The following is a 24336-nucleotide window of genomic DNA, read 5'->3' as shown; positions in this document are numbered from 1 at the left end:
GTTTATTTTTCCGGTTAAGCTTTTGGTTAGATATGAAATTATGAATGAAGCTGGGATTCGAAATTCAACGAGCCTTGCTAGGCTTGCTAAACAAAGCGGCGGTCGACGGCGGCGCGTACGGTCACCTCATTCAGCACTTCACTCGTCACCGACTACCTCTCCACGCGCTTCAGCTCCATGCGCGCATTGTCGTGTTCTCTATCACGCCTGACAACTTCCTCGCTTCCAAGCTCATCAACTTTTACACCAGGGAGAATCGCTTCCGCCAAGCACTCCATGTGTTCGACGAAATTGCCGTTAGAAATGCCTTCTCTTACAACGCACTTCTCATCGCGTACACTTCCCGTGAGATGTATTTCGATGCCTTTTCGTTGTTCTTGTCTTGGATTGGCTCTTCTTCTTCTTCCGGTGCCGCCAGACCAGATTCTGTTAGTATCTCTTGTGTGTTGAAGGCCCTGTCGGGTTATGATGATTTTTTGTTTGGTTCACTGGCTCGACAAGTTCACGGGTTTGTTTTTAGAGGTGGGTTTGATTCCGATGTCTTCGTGGGCAATGGGATGATCACGTACTATACAAAGTGTGATAACATCGAATCTGCGAGGAAAGTGTTTGATGAAATGTCTGAGAGAGATGTCGTTTCATGGAATTCTATGATTTCGGGGTATTCTCAAAGTGGGTCTTTTGAGGACTGTAAAGAGATGTATAAAGCGATGTTGGTTTGCCCTGAGTTGAAGCCTAATGGAGTCACTGTAATAAGCGTATTGCAGGCCTGCGGACAATCAAGTGATCTTGTTTTCGGGATGGAAGTTCACAAGCAAATGCTTGAGAATCATATTCAGATGGATTTATCCTTGTGTAATGCTCTGATTGGTTTTTACGCTAAATGTGGTAGCTTGGATTATGCAAGAGCATTGTTTGATGAGATGAATGAGAAAGATTCTGTTACATACGGGGCTATTATCTCAGGCTATATGTCTCACGGACTTGTTAAAGAAGCAATGGCTTTATTTAGTGAAATGGAAAGCATTGGTCTGAGTACGTGGAATGCTGTGATTTCGGGTCTTATGCAGAATAATCACCATGAGGAGGTTATTAGCTCATTTAGGGAGATGATAAGATGTGGCTCGAGGCCAAATACAGTGACTCTTTCAAGCCTTCTTCCTTCGTTGACATATAGTTCAAATCTGAAAGGGGGTAAGGAAATCCACGCTTTTGCTATCCGTAATGGCGCTGACAGCAATATTTATGTTACCACCTCCATCATAGATAACTATGCCAAATTAGGATTTATTTTAGGAGCTCAAAAGGTTTTCGATAACTGTAAAGAGAGGAGCTTGATCGTTTTGACTGCAATTATAACAGCATATGCTGTTCATGGGGACTCTGATTCTGCCTGTAGACTGTTTGACCAAATGCAATGTCTTGGAACTAGGCCAGACAATGTTACACTAACAGCTGTTCTTTCAGCTTTTGCACACTCTGGAGAATCTGATAAGGCGCAGCACATATTTGATTCTATGGTAACAAAGTATGACATCGAGCCTGGAGTTGAGCACTATGCTTGTATGGTTAGTGTTCTTAGCCGGGCTGGGAAACTTTCGGATGCAATGGAGTACATTGCTAGGATGCCAATCGAACCAATTGCTAAAGTGTGGGGTGCATTGTTGAATGGAGCTTCAGTTCTTGGTGATGTGGAGATTGCTAAGTTTGCTTGTGATCGCTTGTTTGAGATGGAACCTGAAAATACTGGGAATTACACTATCATGGCGAATTTGTACACTCAAGCAGGGAAATGGGAAGAAGCTGAGTTTGTAAGGGATAAGATGACCAGAATCGGATTGAAGAAAATCCCCGGAACTAGCTGGATCGAAACAGATAAAGGACTACGTAGTTTCATTGCGAAAGACAGTTCATGTGAGAGAAGCAAAGAGATGTATGATGTGATAGAGGGTTTGCTTGAGTCAATGAGCGACAAAGAGTATATCATGAAACAAGAGCTTGATGAAGCTTATTGATAACATCTCCTATGCATTTTCTTGCCATGAAGTTCAAAGTTTATATTTTGGGGGGCTTCTACAGTAAGTGATGATTTGTTATGTTTTTGGGTGCTTTTCAAAGAGTTAATTATTTAATGATTTTGTTTTCCATGTTCCCTTTTTGTGTAGTTGTGATTGAACGAACATGGCGTTGAATAAATGATGGAAGCAGCGTAAGCCCAAGCTTCAACTACAGAGTAAATGAAGTGATTTTGATTGAAGTGGTGGGGTTGCAAATAAGATAAGAATCTCTTTTTTTTTATATGATTCATTATAGTTTGGTTCACAAAGTAACGCATTATATGATTAATGGTGTGTTCTGGTAGTTAATTTTTTGGTCTCGGAGTAAAGTACACGCATGCTCTATGCTAACTTACTAATCAGTAATCACTCAATTTGTCTTTGCGTGTTGATAACTGCTAAGCATATCTAATTCTAAAAGTAAACCAAACAAATCATATAGTGTGAGGTTGGGAGCATTAATATTTCAGCGTGACCACCTCTAATGGTTACTCTAGATCTATGGAGGGTCACAAGAATTTTCCCATATCCTTAATTTTATTCGATTACAGTACTGTCTTAGTTATTTTATATTTCCTTTATACTAGTATATTTTACATCAACAAATAGTGCAATGCCGCACACAACACAAGAAGTGGTATGCAAATATAAATGCAACCGATGAAAGCAAGTTTCATGAAAAACAAAAACAAAAAAAAGTTATTTTTATTTATTCTGACAAAGAGTTTTTGCAACACTTGGGAAAACCAGAATCGTGTCACCAAAACAGTGAAGACTTTTATAAATGATATGTGATTTGTTTTTTCTTTGGAATTAACGTCAAAGAACAAGATTATGGTGATTTATGGATTTATATAATCTTTATCAGGATTGATTCCTCTTGTGCAATGTGCACATGTAAGATAATATATGCAGTGAAAAATGTATAACAAATACAGTGATATATTTTTAAAAAGGGGTATTGGAGTGAGAGAGAGATTTTACGAACTCACGGGGGAACTGCACAGGCAACAAAAGTCCAAAGCCCACAGTGTCGTTTTGTTTACAAATCAACTTATTTATTTGTCCCTACACGACAGGTTCTGTTTTTGTAATTCAAACTAAAAGTTCAAAAGTTTAAAAGTCCCTCCTCCTCCTCCCTTCAATCAAGTCTCAGGGTGGATTTGGTTTTGAATCTGGATCTGTTTATTTCATTCTTTAATTTGAACTTGGAAACACTTTCCTTCGGAGAGTGTGTCGTCGGGGTAAGTTGATTTTAAAAAGTATGATGTTGATTTGTTCCTTATTGAATGAATGAAACATTAAATGACATGATCTAACAACAAATTGGTCTTCTTCTTTTCTTGCAGTTAGTTGTGAAGTTGAACTCTTTAAAACAGTATGAGTATTACCACCGATCCCTCCAGTTACAACTTAAAATGCAGGTGAGTCTCTCTCTCTCTCTTTCTACTTCTATAGATATGTGATTTAAGAACTTTTATATAGAGATTGAGGAATTTGCTTTTGTGCTTTTTTACTTTTCTTTTCGGTTTAGAACAAGTTTTGCGAGTAAGAAAATGGAAGAAGAAGAAGATAAGGAAGGTCTCAGAACTGTGGAGTGTTTAAGAGGGAGACTACTTGCAGAGAGGCAAGTTTCAAGATCTGCTAAAGAAGAAGCTGAGCTTATTACTAAAAAGGTAACTTCATAGAATCCTAAGTCTCATTCCTTTTTAAAGATAATCTGGGTTTGATCAAGAATCAAGAAAGAGTCATTCTAGTTACTCAAACTACCAAGAGAGTATTATCACTAGTTTACTCTGTTCTAGTTTTAAGGACCAAAAAAGGTGTTGTTTAAATGTGGTTAGGTTTGATCTGGCTTTTGTTAAAAGCTGTTTTTTTCTTTGTTTACTGATCTCTTGGAAAACAGATGGAAGAGTTGGAGCGTAATCTGAAAGAAGAGATCAGATTAAGGGAAAAAGCAGAAAAGAGACTAAAGTATCTGGTGAAGAAACTTAAATTCATTAAAGGGTCAGGCAGTTCGGAGGGATCAGATCAGCAATTGAGTTCATCTGAAGTTTCTTGTGTGTCATCTGTTTGCACTTCAGCATCCAAGGAAGAAGAAGAAGAAACTCATGAAAAGGGAGCTGTGGAGGAAAAGAAAAATAATCATGCAACTGAAAGTGTTGCCTCTATGGAAGAGGATTCAGCATGTTCAAAGCTCAAAGATGTTTCTTTTGGTGAAGCCAGTGTTGTTACTTCAACCTCAAGTCGTGAAGAAGAACCACAGGCTGGTAATGAGTTCTCTTGGTGCTCAGATGCAACTTAAGAGTTCAAGAATCAAGAATATCCATTTCTCCACCCCTAAACAACTTTGAATCAGAACCGTTTCTCATGGTGGATCATAAAGTTACTAAATACTATAGTATATACTACACCAGTACAAGAACGAGCTCAATAGAGGAGATTGGTGGTAATGGAGATAGTAATTAACAGGAAAAAGAAGAGAGAAGCCAAGATCAAAGACAAATTGATGGATAGAAGAGGCAATGGAAAGAGAGAGAGGCCATGTGAATAAAGGGATTGATTAGGCTTTCGGACACATTTTGAGTTCTATAGTAATAAATTCTCAGTGTTAGTAGAGATGGGAAGGACGACACGACACACATGACATAATGTTCTGTCTCTTTCCTTCTTGTTTGGTGTTTTTGTTACCAAAGAACGAAAGTGACGTTTCTTGGAAACTAGTGATCATGAGACCGAACGAAGGAAGCAGTATATCTTTTTGCATTGCAATTGCAGGGATTGACCTTGTCCTTTTATCTTTTTTTTTTTCTTCATTTCGGTTCTAAAACTCGGACTATAGTATGTAAAAATTTCTCAATGGTCAAAGCAAAAATGAGTTCAAATTAAGGTCTAATCTATCATCATCTGCAATCAAAATCCACATCATGCATAATTGCATATTGTTCATAATTTTATGGATTTACATTATTCTTTTTCTACATTGTCCACGTTATTTTTTTTTTTGAAAAAAAAACATTGTCCGCGTTCTTTGTAAGTGGACTTACAAACTTAACTAAAATCCAATAATAATACGCCACGTAGATAAAAGTAAATATTACTGCCTAATTAAAGAACAGACAGAAAACTTTGTTTGAAATTAAATATGGAATTAACGTTTTGATATTACTGCATTATGAAGATTTATTTCTATAATCGTTTAGAAAATTCATCTTTTTATTTTATTTTCTTGTAAATTTTTTTTTTTTGTGTTTTTGCTGGAAAACAAAAAAAATAAAACAACAATTTGATCGTGCATGACCGATCATGACGGAGCAACACTTGTTTGTAGTCCACAACTATATAGCAAGAGACAGGTGAATTATTTAAATCCATATATTTGTTTTATTAATAATCCCCTGATTAATCGGTAATCTCTCGTTGACGTTTTCTCGATCTCAGTACAAAACAAACCGATGAGATCATCCTAGCTCTTCTTTTCAGTTTCTTTTGATCTTTATCCATCGTTTAATGTTGTTGTTAATCTTTAGAATTAACCATTAAAACCATGTGTATGGATTTGAGAGTTGTGAGTGTGCGGTGTTGTAATGTTAAGTAAAGCTATGGGAATTAGAAATAGGCTTCTTTGTGAAATATTATTATGTTGTTATCTTTGGTGAGCAAGCGCTCACTGGAGGTAGATTCCAGGTAAATTTTTCTTATATCATTTTCGTGGTTTTGTGATTTAGATGATACGTTTGTTTGAAGAGTTTTTATTGGTGCTGCAGGGACGCCTATGGATTTGCCTTGAGACCTCAACACGTTCAGAGATATCAAGAATACGTTAGCATTTATACAGTTGGGTTCCTTCTTCTTCCTCATGCTTCATTTGCTTTCTCAGATCATTAATTAGTAGTTGAAATTTTGTTCATTTACTAGAATTCTTGTGTGTCATTTGTATCAAATCAAATGTATTGGGACTTTTTGTGTTGACCTTCACTAAATTGAGTACTACTGTAATAGGAGGAAGAGACAGAGAGGGCAGAGAAATGGCAAAACTTTCTTGACAGGCAAGAGAGCGTCGCTGAGCCTTGTTCCTCAGAAGAGGAGTTTCAGGATACATTTCAGGCTGATGGTTCGGACTCTGGAGAGGAGAGTGCTTCAGAAGAGGATTCAAGAAATGAAAAACAAGACTCTGGTTCTAGTAAACTTGATGGTTTAGAAGTGCAGCATCTTGAAAAAGATAGCAATGAGACTGTTGGTGAGCTTTCAAAAGAGAAAGAAGTAGCTGAGGAGGCACATGTTCTTGACGAGCACCAAATTTTGAGGGAGACGAGTCTTGGAGAAAAGAGTGAATCTGTGAAAGATGAGGCTGAGCAATCTGACACTGATAAAGAGAAGGAGTCTTCAGTTGAAAGTGAATCTGATGAAGAGAAACAATCTCAACCAGTAAAAGAAGCTATTGATCTTAATCATGTAGAGATTCAACAAGAAAATGAGACAGAAGAGCCTGTGCCAGAAGCAGAAAAATGTGGAGTAGATGATGAAAAAACACAAAAAGAAACGAAGTCCCGTTCAGTTATCGAATGGGCTCATATTAGACCTTGTCTTAAGTCCATAGAGGCTATGATGTGTTCTCGTGTTAAGAATGTCAAGTATATGCAAAACAAGCAGCAGACTATAGCAGGGGACCATGCTTCGTCATTAGCTTCCATTGAAGAATCTGAGCAAAACTCTATGGAAAATGACCGCGACAGTGAAACTTTCACGAGTAGATCCCATTCAATAAAGGAAGAACATGATGCTCAGAGTAATGTTTCTCCAGAGCCATTTTTCCCTTGGTATGAAGAACTTGAGGTACTTGTTCGTTTGGGAGTGCCAAAGGATCTCAGAGGGGAGGTAAAGTTTATACTAACCATCTCATTCATTTTGACCATCTCATTAATATTAATGTTTACTTTTCTTTCTTAACTTTTACACTCACAGGTCTGGCAAGCCTTTGTAGGTGTAAAAGCAAGACGAGTTGAGAGGTACTATCAGGATTTGTTGGCACAAATAACTGACTCTGATGAAAGCTCATCTGATGTCCAAAGAAAGTGGAAAAAACAAATTGAAAAGGTTTGGTTAGATAAATCCATATTGGACTTTGGCTACTCAGTCTTTTGAATATCTAGAAGTTTTCTTATCTTCATCATGATCACTATACAGGATATACCTCGGACATTCCCAGGCCACCCTGCTTTGAATGAAAACGGTCGAGATTCCTTAAGGCGGATACTTCTAGCTTATGCTTGTCACAACCCATCTGTTGGCTACTGTCAGGTGACTTGAGCTAGGAAAGCATATCTGAGTACATAATTTGAAAAATAAGTTTTAGTTCTAGTCATTTTTACTCTAATATCCTCTTTCTTTTGGTTGCTTTGGCATCTAGCTTTTATACAGTGGATGAATTTAAATGCTTATAAAACAGTTATGTAACACATTTTGCTTTGTTGGGTCATAAAAGAACAATGAATCTGTGGTGGTGGAATTGTGCATAATAACATTTGTTCATTATTAGTTGTTACAGTTGTTTCTAGGCTAAGCTAACAATGATCCAGTAAAATTGCAGGCTATGAACTTTTTTGCTGGACTGTTGCTTCTACTGATGCCAGAAGAAAATGCATTTTGGTAGAGTGATAAAGATTTTTTCTCTGTATTTGAATCCTGGCATGCATTGGTATGAATGATTTTTGATGGGCTACTATACTAAAAAATTTCAGGACTTTGGTTGGGATTATTGATGATTATTTTGATGGCTACTATACAGAAGAGATGATAGAATCTCAGGTTTCATCCAAAAGGCTTTTGAATATGTCTTCTTACAACATCTCTAGAAAGTATATTTATTTTGACCATCGTGAATCTACTCTTAGGTTGACCAATTAGTCTTTGAAGAGTTGATGCGAGAAAGATTTCCAAAACTCGGTTCGTTTTCTCATCTTATATTCAAATTTCTCTTCATATATCTTTTTATTTCCACCTTATACAGAGCAATGTGATCGTTTCTTCTATTCCAATACTCCTCCTGATGCAGTTAATCATCTGGATTACTTGGGAGTGCAGGTAGCTTGGATCTCTGGGCCATGGTTTCTATCTATTTTTGTGAATATAATCCCATGGGAATGTGGTGAGTTCTTTATAGAAAAGTTTCTGCTTTCATGTTATGTCAAAGGAATGAAGTTGTATTTCATCTTTAATGTTTTTTGGTCCCAGTTCTGCGGATGTGGGATGTGCTTCTCTTTGAAGGAAACCGTGTAGTGTTGTTTCGAACAGCGTTTGCTTTAATGGAACTTTATGGTATGGCTGGTATACTTTTTTATGTATCAATTTGTGATGTGATGATTGAACTAGTTCTATGTTTGAAGGAAATAAGTTTCAGTCACTGTTTGTTTTCCTTAGGTCCTGCAATTGTTGCCACACAAGATGCAGGAGATGCTATTACTTCACTACAAAGCCTTGCTAGTTCAACATTTGATAGCAGCCAACTTGTTTTGACTGCATGCATGGGTTATATATCGACAAATGAAGCTAGACTAGAAGAGCTGAGGAAAATACATAGACCGGCAGTACTAGAGATTGTGGAGGAAAGAATACAGAAGGGTCGAGTCTGGAAGGATAAAAAAGGATTGGCTTCTAAACTATATAGTTTTAAACATGAAGGTTCTATACTAGATGAACAGAAGCCTCCTCAAAGGACTGATGGTGAGAATCCAGATGATGATGAATCTCGTTCGCCTAACTTTTCTATGAATCTTGATGGCGCAAATGTTGATTCTGAAGTAGACTCTTTACCAGATCTTCAAGAACAGGTGACCTTTTGGTAACATGCTTTTTTTTTTTTAATGTTTTGTGGATAATAACTACTGTCATTGATATTTTCCTTTAGAGCCAATCATCGAAATTCATGATAATCATAGCTTCATACATATACTATTTCTTGTTCTTGGTAGTAAACTTCTAGGGAAGTATGAACAATATGCAACTCCTTTTAAATTTCATCCATAACAGTTATTGTGCAGGTGGTATGGATGAAGGTTGAACTATGCAGACTATTGGAGGAGAAAAGATCAGCTGTGATGAGGTTATTTTCACTCTACTTCACATTCTCTTTCTCGTTATTCAAGGAGTTTAAACTTAGTTTTCTTTGTTACTAGTTGGTTTTAGAAATTTTTGCTGTTTGCTCTTAAGAACCAATCCTAATATGTATTGCATATATCTCCAGAGCTGAGGAACTAGAGATAGCTTTGATGGAGATGGTCAAAGAAGATAACAGACTGGAATTAAGTGCAAAGGTAAAATTTAGACTTCCTTAAAACAGTGCTATTAATAAGAGCTAGAGGAAGTATCACTGATTGTTTTACTGTATCTTGAGAATATTGTTTCATTTGTCCTATATTGCATTCAGTATGAAACTGTAGGTTCCAGACATTAGGCTCTATATGATCTTAAGTTGATGAATATCAAATACTGACAAATATGTTTCTCGGTCAGTGAAAAGACTGGAATGCTATTTTGGGATCTAATGAGTGGGGACTGTATCTCTTAAAACCGATTGAACTAAAACGTACACCTTAATTTTACAGATTGAACAACTTGAAAAAGAAGTGAGAGAACTAAAGCAAGTCCTTTCTGACAAAAAAGAACAAGAAACAGCAATGCTTCAGGTCTGTTTAATTCATATATTTGGTTTTCTGCGAGTGGCAAAGCGCTGCACTTGTCGGTTTTTTAATCTAACTTGTGATGTGTGCTTCAGGTCTTGATGAAAGTTGAGCAAGACCAAAAACTTACAGAAGATGCTCGGATAAGTGCAGAGCAGGATGCAGCTGCACAAAGATACGCAGCACACGTGCTTCAGGTGCTTGCTTTGGTCATCTCACTTTGTATCTTCTAAAATGTTTCCTTTTCATGAAATAATAAGATTTAAAAAATTAATCAAAAGTACATCATCTTTTATCTTAGCTTGATGATTATTTGTATACCCCAACAAAGAATCTTATATGCACAATGTCTTCATGGAAATGTAGGAAAAAAATGAAAAGCTTGTGACTCAACTAGCTCAAATGGAGAAGAAACTAGTTACTGCAGAAACAACTCTAGAAGCTACTCTGCAATATGAATCAGGTCAAAATAAAGCATTATCTTCTCCAAGGTACTTCAAACATCAGCTTCCTATCTGTTTTTTTTGGCTGCTTTGATCTGTTAAAATTTTTCTAAAACTTGGCAACATACTGAAAACAGATTCTACCCGTTTCTATAGATACACATTACTCAGTTTTACATTTGTTTTGAATTTAGTGTGGGGAAACCACACAATGACACAACTCTTTCTTTTTCCTTCTTCTATTTATAACATTTTTGATGTGTTCGGTACTACTTCTCAAGTCATGCTGTTTAAGAAGACTGTTCTTACATTGTTACCTCTTCAACGTTGTATAGGTTTCCTCGTCCTGCACCGGAGAGCCCTAAAAAGAAGACAGGCTTCTTATCATTTGGGTTAGGCTGGCGCGACAGGAACAAGGTGAAGTACTTAATGCTATGGAGCTGATGAAATATTATGCTTATACTTAGCATTTTTTTTCCTCTCTATCTTTACATTTCCACAAATTTAGGGAATATGCATGATATTATATCATTTTGATATATATATGTTACGTTCTTTAGTGAAATGAACTAAGCTTACTATCAATGTAATGTTTTTTGGTAACAGGCAAAACAGCCTGAAGAATCAAATAGTATTAACACTAGTAATGCAACATCTGAAGTCAAATCTCCATCAAAAGAAAGCAAAACTGAAGATCTTTTAAATCCGGAGACAAGACGCTAACCGAGAAAGAGTCATAACTGCAAAACATTTAGGTAATTTTCAAAGCTTTCTAGCATCACATCCACATCCCTATGAGTTCTCTGCAACTAGCCATAGGGCGTCTATAGAGTCTTAAACCGCCTTTCCAGATTGATGAAAAATGTATCGATGGTCTTAGTATCTTGAAGCTGCTAAAGATTTCTCATTGTCTCTCTGTCATAAAGAAAAGCTGGGGGATCGAACTACAGAGTAAGAGGCTAAGGCTTTGTTTTTCTCAAGGCTTTCATCTTCAGGAGCTTGATACCTGCAAACTCTGAAACAATCAAGTAAAGTTTTGCTCAATTTTCTTGATCAGTTATAAGTAGAAATAGTTTAAAACTGTTACAAAAGGCCAATTCATATTTAAGTACATTTTACAATTAACTCAATTGAATTCATGTTAAAAACATTTGATATATCTTTTCTTGTGGTTGTTACGTACATTGTTTATCATAGCTTGTGGTCTTGGATATACAAGTTTTTGATCATCGTTTTTGAAAGTTGAGTTTGGCAACAAAGAAAGCAAACATAGTAGCCAATGCAACTGGAAATGCAATGAGAACAATGGCTGTAATCATCAAACGATCATGATGGAATCCAAAATAGTCCTCTAAGAATATCGCAACCGTCGTGGTTTTCCCAAATGCATTGATTTCTTCATGAATATCGCCATACTGAGACGAGAAAAACAGGTTGAGTGTCCAAGAAGTCGGGGTTATATAGTATAACCAGACCCACCACTTTGGGATTTGCTGCATTTTTCAACATGAAGAAAACACTATTAAATAAGGTAAAGATCGAAGATTATGTCAATCAGGACAAAAGATCTTACTGTTTTTGGGATCAAGAATCCTGCGAAAAGGTTGAAAGTAACGAAGAAAAGTGACTGGAGAACAGCTGCGACCATAAAGTTTGGAGTGATGGAGATGAGGAGCAATGCAAGGTAATTGAAGCAGAGTAAGTTGCAGAACATTGCATAGAGACTCCAAAACATTTTAGAGAAAGACGCATAGAAACCAATCATAGGATATATTATGATCACAAACTCTGCGCTTTGGATGAATATGTAAGGTATCTCAGTCACAACTTGAGCTAATGCATAGGCAAACGCAGAGTACATTCCTGCAAATCTTTCTCGGTACATAACATTACGCTCTGTCTCAAAATACTGCAAAGCTGAAGTGCAGTTGTTTATCCCCACGAAGAGGACTAGACCATAAATCGCACCTAGAACTGTGAACAGGTTCTGTTGAGTGTCTCTGCCAAAACATACAAAAAGAAAGTGAATTACTAAAACACTAGTATAGTGAAACTTGGAATGATTTCAAAGGGATTTTTATTTAACTTACATCTTTTTCCCTTGATTCAAGAAGAGTAAACCAAAGATGAGAGAAGAGATTAAAGTGTGACCGATACGCATCAAATTGTAAGAAGGGCTTCTCCAGTAAGACAAACTCATCTTCCATAGACAAGATTTAAACTGCCCCCACCAGTTTTGTGCAAAAGTTCTATTGAAATGCAAATCGCTTGATCCAAGATCAGGTTTGCTCAGCTCTTTAGCAAGCTCAGAGTTTCTCCTATAGAAACAATAACACCATGAGCTCATTAATTAGTCACATCTAAGGAAACAAAAATCTAGGCGCCATAACTGGGATCTATACTCTACTCACTTGGAAAGATCCGATTCATTGTAGATTTTTGCGAAATCAATGTCGAGTTCAGTCTCTACAGACTGTGAAGTGACCTCTAGCATCCATGTTGCTGGATTGTACTTGTCTTTAATCTTAGCAACTCCAGGGATACTCTGTTTATTTACCCCCAAAAAAACTGAAAAGATTACTTACAAACAACCAAAATCTAGATTAATTTACTTTTGTTACTTGTGCAGAAAGCAAACCTGAAAATACTCAATGACCGAAGATGAATGTTGTCCTAGAGGTCCAGTGTATATCATGCGACCACCTGTCTTCAGAAGAACCAACTGAACGTAGAAAATTATAAAAATTAGCAAAAAAAGGTAAAAAGACTTATTAGTTATTACAAGCTTTAACACACAAAAAAAATTAGAAACATTGACCTCGTCGAAGGCTTCAAAGATGTGGATGCTAGGCTGATGAATAGTGCAAACAATGGTTCGTCCAGTCTCAGCTACGTTCTTCACAGCTCTCATTACAATGGCGGCTGCTCTTGCGTCCAGCCCCGTTGTCGGCTCGTCCATGAATATGATCGACGGATTCGCCACCAACTCCACCGCTACAGTCAACCGCTTCCTCTGCTCCGTCGACAACCCGCTAACTCCAGCCACTCCCACCAACGCATCCTTGATCTCCTCAAGCTCGATTGTCTCCAGAACTTGCTTCACAAATCTCTGCACAATTTTCAGGTGATTTGTTTATTTCGATTTCTAGGTCACAAATGTGTGTTGATGCCCTGTAAAATTAGGGCTTACGATTTTGGTTTTGGGATTGATGTCAGGAACTAGACGGAGCCAAGCTGAGTAAATTAGGGATTCCTCGACTGTGATGTTTGGTGAGTGTATATCTGTTTGTTCACAGTAGCCTGAGACTCTTGCGAACGTTTCTTGGACTTTAAGGTAACCGCTGATTTTGATCTCTCCTTCGATGTATCCGCTTGTTTTTCTTCCAGCTAGAACGTCAAGTAAAGTGGTTTTTCCAGCTCCGCTGACTCCCATCAACGCTGTCAGAACGCCGGGCCTGAAAGCTCCGGTAATGTCTGAGAGAAGCTGTAACTTCTTCTCACTGTACCCTTGACCTTTCATCTCCTGAGATGCAAACATCCATGGATTATTCTCTTTGATGATCGCTGGAGTTGATTTTATTATTAGTAACTAAAAAGTGAACAGAAGCTTTTACCACAGGGACATCGACGTAATAGTTCAAGTCTTGAAATGTTATGGTGAGGGGCTTAAAAGGTAAGATCATATTCTCTGTTGGTATCAACAAAGGCATTATTAGGTTGATGGAAATGGAAAAAAAAAAGTTTGTGCGAGTTGAAAGAAGAAGACGTAAAACACCTGAATCCTCATTTGGTTTTACTATCGCCTTGTTCTTCTTGACTGATGAATCTTTGGTACCTTGCAGCTCATAAAGCTTGTCTTGGGAAATCATGGCACGAGATGATGTGGGAGCTGTCATGTATTAAAGAAAGCAGTTCAGATTTAGTTGGTCTTGTCCGTGGCAATCTATGGATATTTTGAAACTTACATTTCAAGAAAGTCAGAGCCAGAGTGAAAATGGTGTTGAAGATAACAGTGAGACCAAACAAGGCACATAATGAGACCCAATACATGTAATCATCATAGTTCAGTCCTCTGCTTTCAAGTATGGTTCTACCCAAGGTGACATTCGTAGGTTGCATCTACAAACATAACAGGAAAGCCTATTTAAGTCTTGGAGATCAAATGAAGAGATATTGGATGATTAAGAGAAAAGAGTAAGGGTAGAGAGAATCACTTGCTGCCACCGCGGTGCAAGAAACTCGTTTACAGAGAGTCCAATCTCGGCGTAGCTTATAGGATTTACCCAAAAACCCCATTTCAGCCACCCCGGCATATCGGCTGCACCAACCAACGTCATGTACATTGTAAACGGAAGTTTGGAAACAGGATTGAAAATAAATAAAGAGAGTAAAAATCTTACTATAGGGAATGGCGAAACCGGCGAATACAAAGGTCATTAACATGACAAAGCTACCAGCTGTCATTGAAGCAACTCCTGTCTGAAAGATTGCAGCTATACACCGAAACATAGAAACCGATGTGAAGTGAACAGCAAAGAGCATAATGAATTGTCGGAAGAACCTGAAACATCAAAAAATCATTACATTACATTTGTGTGTCATTCTCAGGCTTGGATGTGACTAGGGAACAAGCAAAGAGAGGATATCAAGCTCTCACCGGTAGGCTTCAGGAGTGTATCCGATGACATAGTAAGTGAGACAGGTCCAAACAAGAGATTCAATGAACGATAGTGGCACTTTTAATACAGTTGCAGGGATTGCATAAGCCCAAGCTGGATAGAAACACAGTTGCTTCTGCTTGTAGAACACGGAAAGGCGTTGAACAGTCATAGACAGCTCTGGAACACCATCAACCAGAAGCACAACAGTTGCAAAAAAGAGACAACTCAGGTAAGAATTCCCATGTATGACGTCTATGTCCATCCGTGTTCGAATAAACACAGTCATGGTGAGGATTGCCGATACAACAAGCTGTACAACAACATAAGAAAAAAGACATAAGGATTCTTCAGAATTTAACAGTATAGGATCTTGAAAGAAAACAAAAGGAGAGAAACATCTGCAGAAAGAAAGAATGTAACCTGAAATGTTTTGAAGAGGTAGACGAAATAGTTTCTCTTCATGAGAAGAAACTCTCTTGAGATGCATGCTTTGAACAGCTCCCATTTTGGGAGAGAATACACACTGACTGAAAAATCATCCTTGTGAGTTTTTGATTTATCATATGGCTTAGAGAGGGATTCCTCAATTTTTCTTCCAGTCCCTAAGTCCTTGAATCTTCTTAAAAATGTGTCTACTGAGACAAAACTATGGGGTAAGTCATGGTGCAGCCAGTACTGTCCTTGGTCCTTCCTAGATATAACCTGCAAAGCAAAACAAGTCAGGACCATGGGAACAAAGGTTCAATGTCAAGGATCATAGTTTTGGCTTTTTACCTCCTGGAGAAAGTCTGAAACACCTTTCCTTTCTGGACACTGAAATCCACATTCCTCAAAGAATTTCAATACCTCATCTCGTGGACCTTGGTACACAATTTTTCCTTCAGCCATCAGCACAATATCGTCAAAGAGGTCATATGATTCTGGAGCAGGTTGTAGAAGGGAAACAAACACAGTTGCGTTGGTAATGTGAGCTAGTTGCTGAAGAGACTTGACAATTTGGAATGCCGTGGAACTATCTAGGCCGTTTGTTATTTCATCCATAAACAGAGCTTTGGTTGGACCAACCATCATCTCAGCTGTAAACACTGATTCTCTTAGAAAACATGCCATGCCAACAAAAAGATGACTGTTTTTGCAGGATCTTAGCTATGAACTGACCTGTGGTAAGACGCTTCTTTTGCCCGCCGGAGATGCCTCTTTTCATCGCATTTCCAACTAATGTTTCTGCACAAATGTCAAGCCCGAGGATCTGAAGATTTCATACAAGACATAATTAATTAGCTAATCAAGGACTAGAAATCTGAACAGTATCATAGAAAACAACTACCTTCAAAATGTAATCTGTTTGGAGGCTTCTTTTAATTCCTTTAACAGATATTGCCTGCACAATGAGATTACCAAACGAATTAAAATAAGAAACTAAAGTTCAAAGATCAGTTTCAACATTAGCCTCAGGAGTAAGCTACCTTCATGTAAGCATCTATATCTGCATCAGGAATGATTCCACCATCCTTTTCTCTTTTACTGACCTCCATCATGATATCTGTTTCAGCAGAGAAGATATGTGTTACGCTAAACTGTTTAGAGATATGTTTCGAAAAGACCGTTGGTTCATGACGATGTCTACCTGTTCGGCCACCGACATCTTGACAACGAGCTGAGAAGTCAATTGTTTCCCTCACAGTCATCTCTGCTATGTGCAGATCATGCTGACTTATGTACGCTGATGTCTTCTGAGGAACAATGTCGTTTAGTCCATGTTCATTGTATGAGATTTCACCATAAACCTATGGAAGATAAAAGGAGAAAAAAAAAAAGAGACAGGAGTTCACACATTTGCAGCAAAAGCATCCAAAGAGGAAAAAAAAATCTGAAACCTTTAGATTCTTTTCTAAATTTCCAGACAAGGCCTTAAGAAAAGTAGTTTTTCCACATCCAGGAGGACCAAGCAACAATGTTAACCTTGAGAAACAAAAAGAGACATTTAGTTGAGTGCATTACACAATTCTCATCAAAAGAAAGCTCCTCCTGCAACTAACCTTCCTGGTTTAATGATGCCACTAACATCGTTAAGTATGTTTATCTTGGCTTCACGTGTTCTTACGCCAGTCAACTTCAACAAGTCCTGAAGGAAAAAAAAAAGTATAATTCAACCCCAGCCACTACAATAGTTGAATTCTGCATTAGTGCATTACATTCTTGAATGTATACTCACTAAGAAAATGCGCTTCAAGGAGTTCCATAAAGTCGGAAGAGCCTTCCCTTCAACAACCTCACATTCTGCTTCTACACCTAAATGCTCATACCTCACCTCTATGGTCGGAAACTTCACACCGACCCTGCAGGTTTTTTAAGCTCAAGTCTCATACTTTCAAAAAGCATATTCATAATCATATAAATATATTTTACTTGTCCATTCTTGTTCTGATTTTGTTGAGCAGCTTGAGATTATCATTCTCAATGTGTTTGATCATCTTCTCAATCATCAGATGACGTTCCAAGGCTCCAAGCTTGGTGACATCAACAACCTTTTTTCCTTTCTCCCCAAACTCGCCATGGTTGTCCAGCAGAGACGATCGCAGCCGTTTAAAAGTGGGCAATCTCTGGATTTCACCCCACTGCAGAGCATGCTCTGCCTCATCAACACCATCATCATGCTCATTTCTTGAAGAGCTGCTCTTAGAACTCGTTCCGTTGCTTTTTCCAGTCTCTGCAAGCTCTATTCTCCGTGACTCTTCCTCTGGTTCTCCACCCAGCTGAGTCATGCCTCAACCTAGATTCTCTGGTGGGACGCTCAACAAATAAATTATGAGATATGCATTTGTCTTCTTTAAATGTACGTGTATAATATATGATTATGTAAAATGTGTTTTGTTTTTTTTTTTCAAAAAGTTAGGTGGTAGAAGGTAAAAGATTACATACTCAAAAATTCTCCACAACATTATCGTGTTTTCTTTGGGAATTTTCTTTTTAAAGATTTGTATATGTCTGAACAATTCAGCAAGTTTGATTTGTAGTCCAAAGAAAATAAAAGTGGAAGAAAAAAAACTCGAGTTAGTTAAAGGGCCACATGACATTAATTAGAAATCAACCAAATGAGTTAGTATATTTAAAAAGTAGGGTAACAAAGTGGAAATGTGTATATACTTTGTGACTTAATGGTCACTTTTGTTGAAGAAAAATAAACAATCACTTTATTTTATTACTTTGTAGTATTATATTGTGTGTTCACACATTTTGCTTAGGGAGACAAAATAATATATAATAGATTATAAGACTATGGCTGTAGAGAATGAGTGCTGTGTTGTGGAGTAATTGTAGTGACTGGTTTGTGTTTCAAGTGTTGAGTTCTAGATATTGTTAGGTAGAGAGGTTCTTTGGTCATCAAAATTAAAATTAAGGATATGTTGTAACCCACTTGATAACACATGTACGTACTCTTTAGTCTCTATACAAGTATTTGATATCGTTCAGGTCAAAGAAATTTTATTGATCAAGTGGTTTTATCAATAGTTGATTCTTGGACTTTTCTTCTACTTTACCAAGTTTTTTTTTTTTAACAAATTACATTGAATCATAAACGACGATTGCTTTAGTCTAAAGGTTAGGGAGATGTGACCTCGCATACTAGTCGTAATATTAGTAGGTAGAAGATGTGTATCACATTTTAGTTTCCTTTGGATAGACATGCTGGGCGAATAGATTTGATAAAATTAGTTTATAAAAATTTAGAGTAAAAAAGTTACTACTACGTACTAATAGTTAAGGAGTATCAATAATTATCATAAACATGATCATGCTTTGACTTGTCGCTAATACACTCACGTCAAAAGCCAATATGGCAAATATATATGGCTTAAATGATGCATCTTTTTTGACGACAAAAAAAAAAAAAAAATGATGCATCTTTTTTTTCTTTCTGCCGATGGTAATATAAAAATTAGTGCTAATAAGATATGATGTATGGTAAGACAAAAGGCAAAAGAAGATTACAATTTGTATGAATGGGTCATCACTCATCATTACAAATAAGAAGAATGTATTGTTCGTATCAAAGAATAATAATTTTAAAACTTATAAACTTGGTTGGTGGGCAATTGTGAGAACTTATTCAATGCAACCTATGATGGATGATCAAGTAGACAAGAATAAAACTGTTCAAGAAAAGAGCTCTTTAAATTAGCATAAAAAAGGAGCTTTTAAACTTTAGATTAGTGGATCAACCTTAACTAGTTGGTATCTTTACACAATTATATTAGACATTCTAGATTTTATTCTTATTATCCCATCTATAATTTATATTCAAAATTGTGAATTATATATATGACTAACGAAATATTATATAGTAATTATATATGCTAGGCTTTTCTGGTTAGGCTTAACATCTCCATCTAACTTAACATCAAAGCTAAATCTTCTAAACTCTCTCTGCTTCACCAAAAGAAACTTATTAAAGTAAAAAGAAACCCAATAGGCCAACATCAGAACAAGTCTAGGCCCAATAAAACCCATTTTATAAACAGACACATTACTATCACTCGTATCTAGGGTTTTTCATTCGTGTGAGCTTCCTTCCTCTTCTTCTTCAAGCCGCGGCTAAAAAAGATCCCTACTTGTCTCCTCCTCCTACACTTGCAGCCATGGCCGCCACCGCAGAAATCGACGCTGAGATTCAACAACAGCTTACTAACGAGGTCAAGCTCTTCAACCGTTGGAGCTTTGATGACGTTTCGGTACTTTTTCCTCATCGATCCTTTCTCTTTTTATTCCTCTTACCATTTCTCTCTTTTGAACTCGTTGATTGTGCTACTCTTTGGTTCTGTTCCAACCGATCTGCTCATTTGTTCTTTCTTCTGAAATCTAAATCACTTTAGTTCCTCACTTTCACTTACTAGATTTAGCTGTAATCTAGCCTTGTTGATGTCGAAATGTGATAGGCATTGAAATGACTGCTCTATTGTGATATGAGGCTTTACATTGGCTTCATTGTGTTAATTAGTTCAAACTGTTTCCAATCCGGCCGTCTCGTACTGTCTGAAAATTGTTCAATCACTGTCTTTGTCCATCTTTCACTATATGTCATGTTGTCTTGACATAGTGTTTGTTTTGATAATAAAACTCATTTGGGACTTGCGATGTTGGTTGTTTTTTTTGTATTAACACTTTTGGATCTCTAAATTGACTTTAAAGTTCATGTTTTTATTTGTGTGTTGCATTAGTCAAATATTTGTTGTTTGATCTGCGTATTTGTGGATGTAGGTCACAGACATTAGTCTTGTTGACTACATTGGGGTTCAGCCAGCGAAACACGCAACCTTTGTTCCCCACACTGCTGGAAGATACTCTGTGAAGAGGTTCAGAAAGGCTCAGTGCCCAATTGTTGAGAGGCTTACAAACTCTCTCATGATGCACGGAAGGAACAACGGTAAGAAGTTGATGGCTGTCAGGATTGTCAAGCATGCCATGGAGATCATCCACCTCTTGTCTGACTTGAACCCGATTCAAGTTATCATTGATGCCATTGTCAACAGGTAAATGAAGATTCTGATATTGAACAACCTGTATTTTCTTGTTTGTGCGCTACTATTGAACGTCTTTTCTGATGAGGTATGTTATTTTGTGTGAACCAGTGGTCCACGTGAAGATGCTACCAGGATTGGATCTGCTGGTGTGGTTAGGAGGCAGGCCGTTGATATCTCTCCTTTAAGACGTGTGAACCAAGCGATCTTCTTGCTCACCACAGGTGCACGTGAAGCTGCCTTTAGAAACATCAAGACAATCGCTGAGTGCCTTGCTGATGAACTCATCAATGCTGCAAAGGGATCTTCCAACAGGTAAACATCTACATTGTCTGTCTCTTCATGGCTTTGCATTTGTATGATTAGTTAGAAGCTAATATTAGTATCTGCTCTTGTCTTGCAGCTATGCCATCAAGAAGAAAGATGAGATTGAGAGAGTTGCCAAGGCCAATCGTTAAGGGATGTTCCTTTCCTTTATGTTTGCATTATATCAAAGAGTTTTTGTGCTGTTTCCATTAGCTTTGGATATGTTTCAGATGATCTCTCTATCTTTAATGAAGTTTTGACGCTTGAAACGACTTGGGATCTTGATCAGTTAAACAGTTTTATATTTAATATTATTTCATCTATATATTTCTGATTTTAAAGTTCTATAAATTATGATATTTTTATGGTATCCAATATCCATCACCTCTATTCTTCAAAATAGAGAATGTTAATGGTGCCATGAAATTTCTTCTGAACACTCCGTGCAGATTAGTTGTAATTTCATACCCAACAAAAGATCTTTATTGTGTCTCGACCAATATTTCGAAGATAATGGAGATGTTTCTTGATCTGTTGCTGCTTGACTAGATGTAAGGACTTCTTAATTCGGATGGTGTCAATCATGTGTTACGAATCAAACTCATGGCTGTGAGAATGTTATGTATCAGACTCAGTGAGGCGGTTAAGGGCTTCTTAATTCAGAGACATGGCCGACCTCTCAATCCTCCATCGGCAAGGTATACAAGGAATGATCTCGGTATTTGTTTATTACTCTCTCTCTTCAAATCAGGCCGTGTAAAAAATACAATCATCTAGCAGATATGTTCAACTAATCAATCTTATGAGCTTATCTTTTGTTCCTTGGATAAGTAGTACGATACCAACGTTATAAATCACCAATGTAAAGGTGCATTGTGTTTAGCAAAAAGAGAGCAGAAAAGAAATGGTCTTATGAAACTCAAGTCCAATAAACCAATTAACCATATAGAAAGTTAAAACATCAATTTCCTGATTCTATCATGAGTACACTTAAGAATATAACACTCCTTTTTTTATTTGGTTTTGTCAAATAACATCAGTCTCCTTATCCTTACAATCTTGATGTAAACAAAATAAATTCACACGATTAATTAATTAATTAATTAATGTGGTATAAAAATTGAAGAACAAGACACCAATGGATCAAATGCCTTTCTTAGAGAGCTGTGGTGATCTTAAGGAAGTTGGTAGGGGTAAAAGAGCTAATGGTGATTGTGTTTAGTGTTTTACCATTTGCTTTCTCTTTTTTTCTCTTTCTTAACAAATAAGAAATTGAAAAAAAGAGAAAGCAAGAAGGGATCAAAATGGTCTTACTTAGAAAGCTGTTGGGAGTTAAAAGGAAGAGTAGAGGAAGCTGGAGGGTTCAAGATCAAATGATGATTATGTTTACCCTCGTAGGTTGTAATGAATGCTCTTGGATCATCACTCGCTCTTTCAACATGTTTCCTTGCTCTGCAATTAGCACTCGTGCATCTGTAATAACTTCTTGGATACGCATTGCCTCCCACCACTTTTTGTCCGTACTTCCTCCACCTGAATCCATCTTCAAGACTGTCTGATTCAACTGAGCCTTGCGATACTCCTGCTTCACTTGATTGCTTCTCGTTCTTCCTGTTGTCAAACACAACAAAGTCGATACAAGAAATGCAAACACACACGCATAGATTAGAGTTTGAAACAATCCCTAGTCTTTTACCTTCTTTTGGTTCTGTTTGGATCATCAAGCTCTCCTCCGATGCTGCCTTCATCACATTGGCTACTTCTGCAACCCGAATCTGAAGTTCCGGCATTTGAATTTGTCGATCTTGGAACAGCAAACTCAAAAGGTGTAATAACGCAACCCTCGTTCATCTTCTCTGTTCTGGTTTTAGAAGAGTCATTGCTTTGGTTGCTCCAAAGAGGACGGTAGAGGTTATTGTTATGGTCTTGTCCCATTGATCCTTCAGAAGCAAGCCCTTTTGGTGGTTTCTGAAACCCTGAAGAGGTTGATGATGAAGCGCGCCGTGGAAGAGGACATGATGGCTTTGAGTGATTATGCTCACCTTGATACACAATCTCTGAAACTTGACCTTCCGCTGATCTCTCTACTTTCTTCTTCACCGGACATTTAGGATGTGTGCATTTGTAGTAACTCCTTGGACACTCACTTCCTTTAACTTGCTTCTGTCCGTATTTCCTCCAGTTGTATCCGTCTACTGAAGATCTATCCCCAATAGATGATTCTGATTCCGAAAAGGATGGAACTTTCTGGATTGGATTAGGACCCGCTCGATATGTACCTTGGCTCACACTCTTCCCGTAGCCTACTGCTTCCGTTTGTCTCCAAATCTGTTGCCGGTTCCCCTGAAGCTTAAGAAGGAAAGAGTGTTAAAACGACTTCTAAAAGTCTGTTGTCAGTGATATTTTAGCTTTGAAAGCAACTTACCATATTAGCCAATGCAGAGACTGTTGCTTTGGAGACAAGCTTTGCTTTCGGTTTATAAACGACGTAGCTTCTGCTATCTGAATCATCACAAGACTTTCCATTTCCATTACTATTTCCTTCAACCTATGATTATCAGAAAGAGTTGAGTCAAGACCACGATGCAGAAGATTTCAGAAAGAAGATAGCAATGCCAAATTTTAAATAGACAACTCCATACCCGTGGACATGAGACCGAAGCTGCAACAGGCTGGTTGAATCTCAAAGTCTTTGGTCTAATAGCAGCGTCAACAATGTCATGGCAATTAGATTGAGGAGATACGGTAACTGTATCAGTGAGAAGCTCAGTGAATGTCCTGAAGCTAGAACTTGAAGAAGGCCTTGAGGCCACCGGTTTAGCTATTACCACTCTTTCACCCTCCATTACTCGACCTTAATCAGTGCCAAAGTCAAAAATCTTGCAAAGGCACCGTTTCTATCAGCCTGACTGAAAAAACATGTATTCCACATTACAATCAATTCTGTATGAGATGTTTCTCAGATTCTAGGTCACGATGAACAACTAAGATAATCTAAAATAGACAAAACTCATTTGCCCAATTTAGGAAAAGATAAAAGGTGGAGAAAGATCAAACAAAATGATTGGAGAAACAATATCAACTATATCCAAATAAGATATCTCGATCTACAAAATCTTGAAAAGTAGTTGCAAACTATAGCATAAATAAATAAAAAGAAACTTGTTGATACACATGTGCCACATAAAATAAACACTATCGTGAAATCATCAGACCAAGAACACAAACCTCAAAGGAGAGAGAGGAATCGAAGTAGTAAGGTACTCACGGTAAATGCAAACAAACACTGATCAACCTTGTGAAAAGGACTAAGAGGAAACCCTTTTTTAGGAGTTTAGGATCCAAGAAGCTTATCCGAATCCGGTTTTGATGATTGCACCATGATATACATATCGGATGAGAGTTCGTTGAGCTTTGGCCGACACTGTAACGGATACACGTGTCACTTTAGGGAACGTCGGATGGATCAAGGTCTGTTTAGTCTATACTGATGTAGAAGCTGATGAAAAGGAAAGAGAGATAGAGAGGAGAAGGATGGTCACGAGTCACCACGACTCACTCGTTGAACGTTAGTTGAGTTTGGAAAGTTAGTTGGAAACGCGGCCTGAAGTAAACGACGTCGTTTCCGTATTTAGTTGAAAGCTCCAGCGACCAGAAAAGGTCTTTTATTG

The 24336-nt window shown here is 37.5% G+C and overlaps 6 protein-coding genes across 9 annotated transcripts; 4 read left to right on the top strand and 2 right to left on the bottom strand.

The window, feature by feature from the left end:
* The first annotated feature begins 17 nt into the window (after positions 1–17).
* Positions 18–2439, top strand: LOC17888306 (pentatricopeptide repeat-containing protein At2g37310). Its single transcript, XM_006293395.2, has 2 exons — positions 18–2078; positions 2166–2439. Exon 1 carries the CDS (start codon positions 45–47, stop codon positions 2013–2015), a length of 1971 nt encoding a protein of 656 aa, XP_006293457.1. The 5' UTR covers positions 18–44; the 3' UTR covers positions 2016–2078; positions 2166–2439.
* Positions 2440–2522: 83 nt separating this feature from the next.
* Positions 2523–4946, top strand: LOC17888535. The gene is made up of 4 exons (XM_006294980.2): positions 2523–3301; positions 3407–3481; positions 3592–3733; positions 3964–4946. Exons 2-4 carry the CDS (start codon positions 3438–3440, stop codon positions 4360–4362), a joined length of 585 nt encoding a protein of 194 aa, XP_006295042.1. The 5' UTR covers positions 2523–3301; positions 3407–3437; the 3' UTR covers positions 4363–4946.
* A 694-nt stretch (positions 4947–5640) lies between these two features.
* LOC17887575 (TBC1 domain family member 8B) lies at positions 5641–11420 on the top strand. Its single transcript, XM_006295802.2, has 19 exons — positions 5641–5744; positions 5825–5894; positions 6060–6935; positions 7023–7154; positions 7245–7358; positions 7648–7706; positions 7799–7865; positions 7952–8003; positions 8113–8205; positions 8292–8375; positions 8478–8887; positions 9098–9159; positions 9301–9370; positions 9662–9742; positions 9832–9933; positions 10103–10227; positions 10515–10596; positions 10786–10934; positions 11106–11420. Exons 1-18 carry the CDS (start codon positions 5698–5700, stop codon positions 10900–10902), a joined length of 2643 nt encoding a protein of 880 aa, XP_006295864.1. The 5' UTR covers positions 5641–5697; the 3' UTR covers positions 10903–10934; positions 11106–11420.
* Positions 11383–17622, bottom strand: LOC17887725 (ABC transporter G family member 33). Its single transcript, XM_006293379.2, has 23 exons — positions 17250–17622; positions 17056–17179; positions 16880–16965; positions 16718–16802; positions 16468–16627; positions 16307–16383; positions 16168–16221; positions 15999–16089; positions 15615–15916; positions 15261–15542; positions 14837–15150; positions 14580–14740; positions 14394–14497; positions 14145–14298; positions 13955–14068; positions 13794–13867; positions 13370–13702; positions 12998–13288; positions 12818–12901; positions 12591–12724; positions 12270–12497; positions 11753–12179; positions 11383–11672 (listed from the first exon to the last, which is right to left on the bottom strand). Exons 1-23 carry the CDS (start codon positions 17603–17605, stop codon positions 11406–11408), a joined length of 4302 nt encoding a protein of 1433 aa, XP_006293441.1. The 5' UTR covers positions 17606–17622; the 3' UTR covers positions 11383–11405.
* Positions 17623–19400: 1778 nt separating this feature from the next.
* LOC17889637 (40S ribosomal protein S5-1) lies at positions 19401–20999 on the top strand. Its single transcript, XM_006294836.2, has 4 exons — positions 19401–19573; positions 20100–20371; positions 20471–20674; positions 20763–20999. The coding sequence occupies exons 1-4, from the start codon at positions 19481–19483 to the stop codon at positions 20815–20817; spliced, it is 624 nt and encodes a 207-aa protein (XP_006294898.2). The 5' UTR covers positions 19401–19480; the 3' UTR covers positions 20818–20999.
* Positions 21000–21655: 656 nt separating this feature from the next.
* Positions 21656–24107, bottom strand: LOC17889803 (WRKY transcription factor 44). Of its 4 annotated transcripts, none has more exons than XM_023784377.1 (5): positions 23894–24107; positions 23308–23574; positions 23091–23213; positions 22362–23008; positions 21656–22276 (listed from the first exon to the last, which is right to left on the bottom strand). In XM_023784377.1, exons 2-5 carry the CDS (start codon positions 23509–23511, stop codon positions 21976–21978), a joined length of 1275 nt encoding a protein of 424 aa, XP_023640145.1. In that variant the 5' UTR covers positions 23512–23574; positions 23894–24107; the 3' UTR covers positions 21656–21975. The 4 variants fall into 4 exon arrangements, with proteins under 4 accessions (XP_023640145.1, XP_006294277.1, XP_023640144.1 ...); XM_006294215.2 differs by having other exon boundaries at positions 22362–23014; positions 23308–23570; positions 23894–24106; XM_023784376.1 differs by having other exon boundaries at positions 22362–23014; positions 23934–24106.
* Positions 24108–24336: the final 229 nt, after the last annotated feature.

This window comes from Capsella rubella, unplaced genomic scaffold, assembly GCF_000375325.1.
Source record: "Capsella rubella cultivar Monte Gargano unplaced genomic scaffold, Caprub1_0 scaffold_4, whole genome shotgun sequence".
Lineage (NCBI taxonomy): Eukaryota > Viridiplantae > Streptophyta > Magnoliopsida > Brassicales > Brassicaceae > Capsella > Capsella rubella.
This window is presented reverse-complemented; position numbering and strand designations above follow the sequence as displayed.

What these genes read in the sequence shown, in the direction of transcription:
- LOC17889637 (XM_006294836.2), top strand. Translation starts at nt 19,481, where the DNA reads ATGGCCGCCACCGCAGAAATCGACGCTGAGATTCAACAACAGCTTACT. An exon ending in GGAGCTTTGATGACGTTTCG is followed by an intron (nt 19,574 to 20,099) that starts GTACTTTTTCCT and finishes TTGTGGATGTAG; the next exon opens with GTCACAGACATTAGTCTTGT. An exon ending in GCAAAGGGATCTTCCAACAG is followed by an intron (nt 20,675 to 20,762) that starts GTAAACATCTAC and finishes CTTGTCTTGCAG; the next exon opens with CTATGCCATCAAGAAGAAAG.
- LOC17887575 (XM_006295802.2), top strand. Translation starts at nt 5,698, where the DNA reads ATGTTGTTATCTTTGGTGAGCAAGCGCTCACTGGAGGTAGATTCCAG. An exon ending in TCACTGGAGGTAGATTCCAG is followed by an intron (nt 5,745 to 5,824) that starts GTAAATTTTTCT and finishes TTGGTGCTGCAG; the next exon opens with GGACGCCTATGGATTTGCCT. An exon ending in GGAAAAAACAAATTGAAAAG is followed by an intron (nt 7,155 to 7,244) that starts GTTTGGTTAGAT and finishes ATCACTATACAG; the next exon opens with GATATACCTCGGACATTCCC.
- LOC17888306 (XM_006293395.2), top strand. Translation starts at nt 45, where the DNA reads ATGAAGCTGGGATTCGAAATTCAACGAGCCTTGCTAGGCTTGCTAAAC.
- LOC17889803 (XM_006294215.2), bottom strand. Translation starts at nt 23,511, where the DNA reads ATGGAGGGTGAAAGAGTGGTAATAGCTAAACCGGTGGCCTCAAGGCCT. An exon ending in TCTCTGCATTGGCTAATATG is followed by an intron (nt 23,015 to 23,090) that starts GTAAGTTGCTTT and finishes TTCCTTCTTAAG; the next exon opens with CTTCAGGGGAACCGGCAACA. An exon ending in CCAAACAGAACCAAAAGAAG is followed by an intron (nt 22,277 to 22,361) that starts GTAAAAGACTAG and finishes GTTTGACAACAG; the next exon opens with GAAGAACGAGAAGCAATCAA.
- LOC17887725 (XM_006293379.2), bottom strand. Translation starts at nt 17,605, where the DNA reads ATGACTCAGCTGGGTGGAGAACCAGAGGAAGAGTCACGGAGAATAGAG. An exon ending in AGATGTCGGTGGCCGAACAG is followed by an intron (nt 16,384 to 16,467) that starts GTAGACATCGTC and finishes CTGCTGAAACAG; the next exon opens with ATATCATGATGGAGGTCAGT. An exon ending in ACCTCTTCAAAACATTTCAG is followed by an intron (nt 15,151 to 15,260) that starts GTTACATTCTTT and finishes GTTGTTGTACAG; the next exon opens with CTTGTTGTATCGGCAATCCT.
- LOC17888535 (XM_006294980.2), top strand. Translation starts at nt 3,438, where the DNA reads ATGAGTATTACCACCGATCCCTCCAGTTACAACTTAAAATGCAG. An exon ending in AGTTACAACTTAAAATGCAG is followed by an intron (nt 3,482 to 3,591) that starts GTGAGTCTCTCT and finishes TTTTCGGTTTAG; the next exon opens with AACAAGTTTTGCGAGTAAGA. An exon ending in CTGAGCTTATTACTAAAAAG is followed by an intron (nt 3,734 to 3,963) that starts GTAACTTCATAG and finishes CTTGGAAAACAG; the next exon opens with ATGGAAGAGTTGGAGCGTAA.